We start from the raw sequence: 11,641 nt of genomic DNA, 5'->3' as shown, positions 1-11,641 counted from the left end.
GTTGGAGAGTCCAAGATCTTAGGCGGGAATGGTGGATCAGATCTTGAAAGAATCTCAAAGTTACAAGAACACTTAACTTGAAAAATTGCACAGGAAGAAAGCAGCCATCTCGGTGGTTGGAGCACAGGCCAATGGCAGTCTTCCTGAGTGACTCTGATGGAAGCTGTAAATCATGACAAGCTGTACATTTTGCAGATAAGCTTAATGTAGTTCATATAGTATTGCCCTTGCTACTCAGGAGATGGGTATTTTATTACATAGTAACTGACACTTCTGTGTAAACACATTTCCAAATAGGTCACAGTAAGAAGACATGAAAACTCTGGTGAGGTTAAATTCTAGAGGTGTGGTGTGACTGGAGTCTCTTCACCAAGGAGAGAAAGGTGTGCTAAAGACTGTTTTGCTACCTTGACGTTGTGAAAGTACAGAGGAAGAAGGGGCACGCTTTTTACATCCTGTTGTGAAAAACTTCTTTGACAAAGTTCTTTTCTCTCTCCTGTCATTTGGTTGAGGACTGAAGCAGTTCCCCCAGAACTTTCAAAGGACAGTGCAGAAGAACAAGCATATGATTGCTTATGTGAATTGAATGTCATGGGGCTTGCTGTTAAATAGGTTTGATGTAAAAGTGAGCTATGGTTGAGAAAGCCACATTTAGAAATCTTCAAGTCAACGTCTGGTGTTGTATAGCTATTTAGATACCACAGGGATGCTCAGATACCATATTATGGGTTGGAGAAATGTTGAATTTCAGCGGCCGTACAAGACGGCCTTTGGTCCTCCAGCTTTACCCAGTGAAACCACTTAGAGAAGGAGGAGCTGGAGACAGTCATATTGATGATGGAATGAATGTCATGTGAACCTGAAGAGTTATAAAAGAGCAGGCCAAGGAACTGTCAAGAATGTTGAAGCTAGTTTTCAGTACATTTTAAACATCGTAGATATTTCAAAGTATTAATGTACCAATACTAAGCTTAGGTAACATGGGTAACCTAAAGGCTTGTCACTGGCAACAAGACTAAGCAAAAATAGTGATGCAAAACCTATTCAAATAATGACTTTAAGAACTTAAAGGGTGGAAGTGTAGTTAATGTCAAACAAAGCAAGTTTAAAGAAAATGAGTCTTTTCAAACTGTTTTCTTTCCTTTGAACTACAACTTTGGATGGTAAAAGTAATAAACCAATATACTTAGAATACTTAATGCATTTCCTTGGTAATACATGGTATCTTGATTTATGAAACAATAATAGTGAAAAGTCAGTGTAGCACTCTCGAACTGAATGTTTGTGTGGTCTTCAAATTCATCTACGAGGAAGCAGGAAAATGTATTTCAGGGGAATCCTGCTGAGTCGTTTCTAGATGATTTTTTATTAATAATCAGAATGTTAAAAGGGCAGCATCAGGTTGTGTGGGTGATGAGCAATAAGGAGCGGAGAGATGACTGTAAACTATTATCTGTGTATGCAGTAACTGTTTAGTAGTTAGATGTAAGCAAAAGATGTCCCTATATGCTTGCCTCTGGTTAAATGTAAATCCTTAAATCTAGGGCGAAGAATGCAGACTATACTTATTTTAGTGTACTAGCATTACTGAATGCAGACTGTGCACTAGGATATACCATCCTAGTCTGAAAAGGTTGTGTATGTCATGGCTTGCTATAAAATGGATGGCAGTTCTCTCTACCTTGAGGGTTGTTAAAGGAGGGTGGTTGAGAGAAGGATTCGGATACCTTGGTCTATTTGGGTTAAGGAGTGTTGTGATTACAGCTGGTAAATGCCTGTGAGATGACATGCATTTGATAATCTGAGCTCTTCAAGAAGTCAAGAAGAATGTATCAATGACTTGATATTGAAGCTAGGTAAGTTCATGTTAAAACCATGATGCATACCAGATACGTATTTCTAACACAGAGGGTAATGAATCATTGAAACAAATCACTGTGTCTTTGGTGGCTTCTCTGTCCCTCGACATTTTTTGATCAACATTAGAGATAGATAGGTAAATAAATAAATAAGAAGATATGCTGACAATGAGGCCCAGCTTTTGAATCTGGAACGAGATTTCCCATAATGAAGTCCTATGTTTAGTAGTATGTAGGATGTCCTTCTGCCCTTAAGATCTACAAATCTGAACAAACACATTTGGTCAGTGATAATAGTGAAGTAAAAAAGACATAGCATGCATTATGTAATTTTTCTTTTCCTTTTTTAGATTTATTGTCTAGAATAGACTTGGATGAACTAATGAAAAAAGATGAGCCACCACTTGAATTTCCTGATACTCTGGAAGGATTTGAGTACATTTTTAATGAAAGTAAGTCGTATATGCTTTGTAAAGGCTATACTTAGAATAATGTTGAGAGGTTATCAGAACTTTAATTATACCTTATAAGTCCCTATTAGAATTTCACACTTTTCTGTTAAGGATAAAATTTTAAGCCTTAGTGTTAACAGACTTGTAAATCTAGCTAAGTAATATTTTTTTATTTCATAAAATAGTAACAAAAATCCCTCATTTTATACAATACTGTAGGTTTGTATTGTGCATACTTTATGACTTCCTGTTTTCTATTACAGAAGTGTCGATACAAAAATTCTGAAAGTAATTTCTGTAGCATTAGCATTAAAAAGCAAAATTAAAGAGTGGTCACTCATTTAAGAAACATTTTATTTACGGATTCATTTTTATGGATACAAAAGAAGCTATTATTTAGCTAATAATTTATCCCAGATATTTCATTAATACCAGTAGGAAAACACCTATTTATATTGATGGAAGGATGAGCAATGTGATAGATTGTCTCTTACTCTTCTGGTGTGGGTCACGGTTTTGCATTACAGCTAAGGGTGTGATGACTGCAAGTACTTCCACCTAGCTGAATCTGTGTGTTAAATGAGTTAGTAGTATTTATAATTTCCAGTGCATACATTTTAAAATCCAGCTGAGAAATAAGCCTCTGAGCTGATGTAACACCAGACTCCAGGAAATGGCTCTTTCAAGATTGTTTGAAACCTGTAGGACAAATCGGGACGTTTACAGTTCTACTTTGCAGTGCCTGTTCTGTGAACAGAGGAACTTTAGTTTCTAAATCTGCCTGTCTTACATCTTCCACTTTTAAAGAAAAAAAAGAGCTTTCCTTTAAATGATAGTCATTTATGCAACACTTAGCTTTTTAATACCCTGATGGCTTTCACAGGAAGGTACTTAGAGACTAAAAGTGTCATGAAAGTGATGCTCTTTCTTTGATGGGAGGGGTTCAGCTCTGTCACTTTTCAGCTCCTTATTTTTAGATCTGCACAGTGTCTACTGTCTTCCTTACCGACTTCAGAGTTAATGGTTCATGTGTGGTTGATAAAAAGGGCTGAAATTTGAGTTTTGGGGAATGATGTTTTAGAATGATATTACTGAATATTCCATCACTAACCTCACAGCCTGAGTGATTTCCATAGAATGCAGCAAAACCTATTACATATGCTACTGGTCAGCAAAGCAAAAAGGTCTCCGTTTTGCTTCTGTACATTTAATTCAAATGTTCAGTCATGTACTCTTATGTCATAATCGTGCTTCTTTTTATGATAGAAAAGTAAGGAAGATTTTTGTCAGATTTAAAGAATCTGAAGAAGACAAGGGTTCCAGAAAGCCAAAGAAAAGATATACCAGATATTTGCTCCACTTTACTTGTGGAGAGAGCAACTTCATGTACTGTTGAAGGGCATACTTGAAGAGTAACTAGCTGAGAAGGAACAGCTGAAGGTAGAGTTATGATGAAAATATGAGAAAAAGGATATTTGGACCTGAGACAGGGATATGAAGCTGGGGAGAAATACTCCCTTGGTGTCTAGTACATGAGGTAAGACAGGTCTGGAAAAAAATGTCTAATAAGCAGGTAAGAGTATCTATTAGAGATACCAGATCTTAAATATTGTATTTAAAACATCAAGAATCAAAACGTAAAGGTCCTGAAAAGTTGTGAACTAGGTTAGCAATTTCTTACTATTGAAGAGGAAATATTTTGCTGAGGAACCTTACTTTCATCATGCAGACATTTCAGCTTTCAAAGGAGATACTTGTACGTATCCCTGTTTTTAATGTTTCTCTGATTTACTGCAATTCTGTGATTTTCTGAGACCATAACTTGTGTTTTGTCTAATAAGCTGAAACATTACTGGTAAGGTGTCTGTTTTCTGCAGTGTGCTTCTTATTTGGTTGCCATTTTTTTATTATTGTTACTTTAACTCAGTTGACATCTTCATCTGTGGTTGGGTATGCTACTAAACTTTTGCTATAAACAAAGGCAACTGCAGAAAGTTACATTGGAATCTAAGAATATCATGTGGTTTTGCCCTGATCGAGCATTCTGCTTTGTTCTAATGTTGTAATCTCAGTGTACCCTGAATCTAAGAGCTCTTACTTGATTGCACTGTGCCTAGGAGTTAAGATATTTACCTTAACTGTGGACACGGGGTTTTTTTAAGATTAATTTAGAATGTTGTTAATCTTGAAAATAAGTGTTTCCTTTCTTTCCAGCCTCCAGCTCAATTTGTACTCACATTTCTTCATAAATGCAGTTGGTTTTGAAGTAGGGGATTTGTAGCTACAATTTGATCACCTAATTGACATTGAAGATCAAATATTAACTGCTAATGTTTACATTTCACTGTTAATCCATAGAGGTTGAGACATAAATATTTCTTGCAAAGCAGTTTGGCATTTGGTATCTGCATGTAATTTCACTGTCATCACTTGCGTTTATCTAACCATGTATACAATTCAGGGGGAATGCATGTTGTTGTTATGCCACAATTGTTTTCCTTCAAAAATACTATAACCAAAAAAGGAGAAGGAATTAGTAACAGCCCAATTTTTAGATGTAGACTTCTTTTAAAATTTTCAGCAATTAAATGTATTTTACTTTTAATGAAGTATATTAAAATGTAATGATTTTGTTTCTTTTACAGAAGGGCAGTTAAGGCACATAAAAACTGGGGAGCCGTTTGTTTTCAATTATCGTGAAGATTTGCATAGATGGAACCAAAAGCGCTATGAAGCTCTTGGAGAGGTATATAAATTGTGTGCGTGTATGCATGCGTATATGTATTGGTATGCTGTGGTTTTTGTTGCGTTTCCCTGTGGAAGTGATACTTTTATATATGTTAAAAAAGATTTAGTGAGGCTGCAGTCATTTAACAAAAGGCATTTCAGGATTTGTTGCGTGTTAATGCTCTAACAGTAATTTCCATTATTTGCTATATAGCTTAAGATGTGATTTAGACTACAATTTGACTTCAGTTTATGTTCAAAGTAGAATATCATCTAGATCACACAAATCAGAGAATATTACGAAGTGCAGTATTTTCTTTAACTTTCTTCTCAAGGCGAAGCACTGGGTACAAAACTGTGGTGTTTTACTTTCTAGCTGAAGATAAATATATCGGCTGGTTTTCTCATGTGACCAGGAGATACCAGGAGCCACCAGATTGATTAAGTAGAGATCTGATGGTTATTTGATTAAATATTTGCTGTACCAGTAGCATCCAAATATCTAATACTTCCCAGGCTTTTTGTACGGATGTTGTGGATGTAGTAGGTGTAGAAGTGACTGACCATGGTTCCTTTTTTCTGTGAAAATGACTTGAATTTCAGTGCCATGCTTTTTGTAATGCTTTAGGAGTCAGAGCATTGACTAAAGAAAGGCATCTGATCTCAGTGAATGCAGAACAGTGTGTGCTGAGGTCTTCCTTGCACTGTCACAACCTCCCCTGCCGAACAGAAAGAACAGCCTCAGCACCCTCACCTCTAGGTAGTAATGCTGCTTAAGTCAGAGTGGCTTTTGGAGAAAGGGGATGCACAGCTCTGTGCACAAACTAGGGGCTTTTTCTTGGAGACTATATAATGTTGCCTGGCCATTTCTGTCAGAATCATCATGGCATGTCATTCAAGAACTGCTTGTCTACTTTCATTAGTGTTACTGTTTTAATAATGATTAAACACATTTATTACCCACTTACTCATTGTGTACATTAATTCTGACTACTTGGAGATATGTTTGATTGTGCATGTTTAGACATCTTGTCTTTTAAACTTTCTTGTTGTCATGGTTTAACCCCAGTGGGCAGTTCAGCCCCCCACAGCTGCTCGCTCACTCCCCACTGTGAGATGGGGGGGAGAATCAGAAGGGTAAAAGTGAGAAAATTCATGGGCTGAGGTACAGGAGAAAATTTGTGGGCTGAGATACAGTGTAATAGGTAAAGCAAAAGCTGTGCGTGCAAACAAAGCAAAATAAGGAATTCATTCACTACTTCCCATGGGCAGGCAGGTGTTCAGCCATCTCCAGGAAAGCAGGGCTCCATCACGTGTAACGGTGACGTGGGAAGACAGATGCCTTTTTGGAAGACAACTCCACACGTCCCCCCTTCCTCCTCCTTTCCTCCAGCTTTATAGGCTGAACATGACATCGTACGGTGTGGAATATCCCTTTGGCCAGTTTGGGTCAGCTGTCGCGGCTGTGCCCCCTCCCAGCTTCTTGTGCACCCCCAGCCAGTATACTTGTGTACTAAACAGTAAAAAGAAAATTAAAATGTCTGAAATGACAGCCAGTCCTACACTGTTGCAAAGTAAATAGTATAAAGCATCTTGATTGAGTTTCTTGTATGGATAAGTGAGTATATACTTAAATTTATCACCAAATAGCTTCATATATTTTCTCATGCTGCCAAGAGTGCATTTGTTGAAGCTGAAGAAATATCTAATTACATGGTCTCTTCTAGGTATAGCAGGGTAGGCTCTGGGAACTTCTGTAGGCACTGAGCATGCGGGCTCAAGAAAGGAGGGCATGGCAGAAGTCTCTGCCCATCTTGATTAACAGGAATAGCACACCATCTGTCCTTAACCTCTGCCGAGCGGTGATCTGGTGCTCTGTGGCTAGCTCAGCCCCTCTGTTTCATTCAGGGGTCAGCCTGGGCTCTGTGTGGGATGTGCTGAAGCTGCCCAGCTGTTGAGCACTGCTTTGTCCTGCCAGACCTTTGTTCCTGGGGATTGAAGAACCTTGCTTTTTACCTCTTCCTCCTCCTTCCTGCAAGAACTGTGGCAGGGGAGGAGATGATGGGGCTACTGCTGCTGCTTGTCACATCCTTTCACCTCAACTGTATGTTTTTCCAAAACAGGGAATGTGCTGTTGCCCAATCTGTTGCATTGTCTAAGTTACTTGATAGACATTTCTTCCAGCAGGAAACAGATTGACACCTATTCCATGGTCCGTATGCGCAGACCTTTGTGTGTGCCTGTATTGTTCAAATATGCCCATTTTCCAAATAAATGAGTTGGACAAGACATGGCTACGAAGATTAGTACGTCTCCATGTGGGCTCCTGTACCATCACACCTTCTTGTACGTGTTTGGCAACATCATAAAATTCCTCATTCTGCGCATCTGAATAGTGAGTGCCGCAGCTTCAACCCATCGTAGTATGAATGACTTTTTGTGATTTTTTTTGGTTAACAAGGAGGTGGGGTGTGCTTATGGAGTGGGTGCCTTACGTCTGTGATCTGTCTTGTGCATTTTGCCTTAGTTGTAGTCATTCTCCGTGTTCAGGTTTGAGTGATCTTTGAAAATGCACTTTGTTTATATTGGTTGGTAAAAGGCAAGGAGGGTTTGAGGTCAGGAATCTGATGGGGTGAATTGTTCTAAGTTGCTTATTTGTTTTGTGTTTTTAGAGAATAAAGAAACTCATCTGTGTTTCAGTTTGTTGTCTGCTAGGTGCTTGATGCTACACAGTTCTTCCAACAAGCCACAAATTTATAAATGTTCTGTTGTCTGTTTTTGGCACAGAGTGTTTATATAGTTATCTGAGAACGCAGGGGATGCTGAGTGGCAAGACCCTTGGCATTTGTTCACATAGATAAAACCTCCTCCTCTGCCAGAGATTGGTGGGTCACTGATGTAGATGTTGAATAGTGCAGAAGCAGTATATTGTCCTCTGATTAGCTATTTTGTAGTCTAGGGTAAGTTGTGTTCAGCAAACTGTGATAGCTTAAGAAGCAGCAGCTCATATAATTAGTAAGGTGATGTAGTAAAATCTGGTCATAGGCCTTCACTTTGAAACATCATCCTTTGGCTTTAGGAGTTCTCTAACGTGTATTTGTGGCGAAACATTTATGTAGCTAGACATACAGTGAGATGATAAAGCAGCTAGACTTGTATCATCAGACGAAAGTGTTTTATATATTCAGTGTTTCCATTGTTAGCTCAGTCATTGTATGCTGGTTTTCTGATTTTTAAAGGATTTACCCATCCTGCCCAAGGCAACTCTTTTTTTACTGTTACATATATATTGTGGGCTGCTTTTATTGTGTTTTACTAATTTTAAGAAGTGGGTATACTTCTGGTCTTATGTTACAGCATCATTCTCTCTTTCTTGAAGCATTAATAAATTTCCATTTGGTAGTCCATGATTTTTTGCTGCTAAAAGCCATGAATACACTATCTGTGATGTTCTGCCATTACTCTGGCTGTATGGAAATTGATTCTTCACAAATCACAATGGTTCGTCAACGTCTCCACTTCTTATGTCTCTTTATTCTTCATTCATTGATCTGTTATTTCAGGCACACAATTTGTTCTGCAGCCTCTTAATATGTGCTCCTAATAGACAATTTAGTGAACTGTTCATAATTTTGTGATTCTGGTTCAGTCATTGCTATTGCGGCATTGAATTTTGTGGAGAGCCTCTCCATTTGCTTTTTAAAAATTAAAATGGCAAGAGAAGTGCACAGAACATGGTGTTGCAGCTGCTTCTAACTGCCGATTAATCCATGTGGCAAGTTTGAAGTACGATTGAGAACAATTTTATGACAACAATTCAGTTGTTGCAGACGTACTGTTCCAGTTCAAGGTTGAATTTTTTTTTTTTTTCTGGCCAGGAGTTTTGGAGGTTTGGATTCTAGGTTAAACTCCAAATTAGACTCACATGAGGTATGTCTTCTTGCATTTTAAGTTGATGTCTGTGTTTATTGTTTGTACTGCACTTTCAATTGATATTATGGCTACTGAAATTGCCAACAGTCAGGTTCAGCCCCTGCTTGATCATGACATTGAAATTAGCTGGAATTATAAAGAAAATAGTACTAAAATCTGTTGCTGGGATTTTACCTTGCATTTTGCCAGTCATATAGGTTGTGTTGATAATAAGACTGTTTGAGAAAGATTATGCTGACATTCTGCTTCCATGGTTTTACAGTAACCAGAGTATCCCTAGCATCAGTAGGCAGTTAATGTCTGTCCCTCTGTCTGTCTCTTACAACTCTAGCACTGGGTAATTATAATTTGGTGATTGCTTGGAGGCCATTTAATATTTGCAAGTGTTTTTGTGAGTGCCATCACTAATGAAGAGGCTTTTACCTCTACTGACAGTTTGCCTGGCTGCCCATGTCTTTAAATAAGTCACATAGGATTTCTAAATATGTAGATTATAATGTGGACTGTGATATAAATGCCTCTGCTGTGGTCCTGTTCAAGGACTAGTGTATGCCATCTCTTGTAATTGCAGCCTGTCTGACCTGCAGAAGTGTATAAGCAGGTAGCAGAAGAGTTGTGGTTATATTTTTACAGTTAGCACACCATAGCACAAGAAAATACCTTATATTTATGTAGAACAGATACAGAAAGCAAAGAAATAGAACATCTAAGTCAGAAATTCCTTGCATGTTTCATGTATGGTAAGATACAGTTAATTTTACATCATCAGAGAAGTCTTGTCCGTCTAAATAAACTGCTTTAAAGTATGTACGCAGTGTTAGGTCCAGCTCATCATAAAGTAGATTAACCATCAAGGTTGGTATTTGTGTGTGGGGAAAAAATAAGTATGTAGAATTATGACAATGACAACCCATAATTAAAATCGCTAAGTAGTAAAATGGGATTTTTTTTTCCAGATCTCCTTTAAGTTAAAGAACAGCTTGGTCTCAACATAATTTAAAAAATAAGCGTTCACCTGCTACTAATTTCCTCCTTGGTTGCAAAGAGCATTATTTGTTTGGATGACTGAGAGAAAGAAGCTATTTACATAGCACAAATGAAAGCATAGAGCAGCAGAAGAGGACATGTAAGTTAATGAAGAAGGAAGCATTAAGTAGTCTGCATTTGAAAGGGTAGCTTCTTACATGAATAACCCAAAATCTGATGATAGGCTGCACGTGCACCTGATAGTACTTAAGGTCCAATCTTGCAGCCGAAGCTCATGTGAATAAACTCAATAGGTCTGATCTTGTGAATAAGGGCTGCAGGATCAAGTTCCAAATAAAATTTGCAGATGATTAGTAGAAATCCTTACACTCTAGTTTCTTTGCACAGACAGTTTATCACTAAACATTCCAGATTTTCTCTGGCTAGTGAGACTTTAATATAATAAATTACATGCTGCACACCATGGATTAAGCAAAATTATGTTTGTGTACCTTGACTTACTATTATGTATTTGCTGGTAGTTATTTAGTGGTTGGACAAATTTGTCTTACTGAAAGCACAAAATAAATTGATAGTGATGTAATGTATAGGTGGGTTCATGGACATTTGTTTTCATGGGATACTTGCTTGGCTAGGGCTGTTGAAGAGGTTGTTCTGTTCAGAGAGATTAGATGCCAAATACTTAACAGGTGTCTGTTTGTCCTGGTTTCATCTGGGATAGAGTTAATTTTCTTCCTAGTAGCTGGTATAGTGCAGTGTTTTGGATTTACGATGAGAATAATGTTAATAACACACTGTTGTTTTAGTTGTTGCTAAGCAGTGCTTACACTAAGTCAAGGACTTTTCAGCTCATCATGCCCTGCCAGCAAGAAGCTGGGAGAGGGCACAGCCAGGACAGCTGACCCAAACTGGCCGGAGGGATATTCCATACCATGTGATGTCATGCTCAGTATATAAACTGGGGACAGTTGGCCAGGGGGTGGCGATCGCTGCTCGGGAACTGTCTGGGCGCATCGGTCAGTGTGTGGTGAGCAATTGCATTGTGCATCACTTATTTTGTATATTCTTTTAGTAGTAGTAGTAGTAGCAGTAGTAGTATCGCTTCCTTTTCTGTCCTATTGAACTGTCTTTATCTCAACCCACGAATTTTACTCTTCTCCCCCCCCGCCTTGATTCTCTCCCCCATCCCACTGGGCGGGGGTAATGAGCGAACGGCTGTGCGGTGTTTAGCTGCCTGCTGGGTTAAACCACAACAGTCCTTTTGGTGCCCAATGTGGGGTATGAAGGGTTGAGATAACGACAGCTCTGACCAGAGCGTGTTAATGCAAATTTGTTATAAGCATTCATCATGTTGGTTTAACAGTTGCTGGTCACAATGTTGATTAATTTACTCTCAAAGTTGTTGTGCTTGCTCTCAAAGTTGTGCTGTGTAACACCTTACTTACTGTATAAGTTCCCTGTCGTGCTGTCTGTCGCCTCTGGGAGCTGGATCAAGGATAGCATTTTGCTGCACTCTGTAACACTACTGCTTTATGTATGATAAAATTATTGGTCATGAGACTATTTTTGTATTTGTACTTGGTATTGCTGTCTTCTCCATACCTCAGGAGCCACTTTTCAGGGACTACTAATAATTGCACCTTTTACCTTTTCTCCTCGGGGAACCAATCTATGGGGGAGATG

The 11,641-nt window shown here is 38.5% G+C and overlaps 1 protein-coding gene across 1 annotated transcript in view; it reads left to right on the top strand.

The window, feature by feature from the left end:
* FAM172A (family with sequence similarity 172, member A) overlaps positions 1 to 11,641 on the top strand; it is a 258,727-nt gene that overhangs the window by 1,218 nt on the left and 245,868 nt on the right. Inside the window, exons 2-3 of the mRNA XM_009330306.1 lie at positions 2,210 to 2,311; positions 4,957 to 5,057. Coding sequence (XP_009328581.1) covers positions 2,210 to 2,311; positions 4,957 to 5,057 — 203 coding nt within the window. The remainder of the gene's footprint in view (positions 1 to 2,209; positions 2,312 to 4,956; positions 5,058 to 11,641) is intronic.

This window comes from Pygoscelis adeliae, unplaced genomic scaffold, assembly GCF_000699105.1.
Source record: "Pygoscelis adeliae isolate BGI_AS28 unplaced genomic scaffold, ASM69910v1 Scaffold178, whole genome shotgun sequence".
Lineage (NCBI taxonomy): Eukaryota > Metazoa > Chordata > Aves > Sphenisciformes > Spheniscidae > Pygoscelis > Pygoscelis adeliae.
This window is presented reverse-complemented; position numbering and strand designations above follow the sequence as displayed.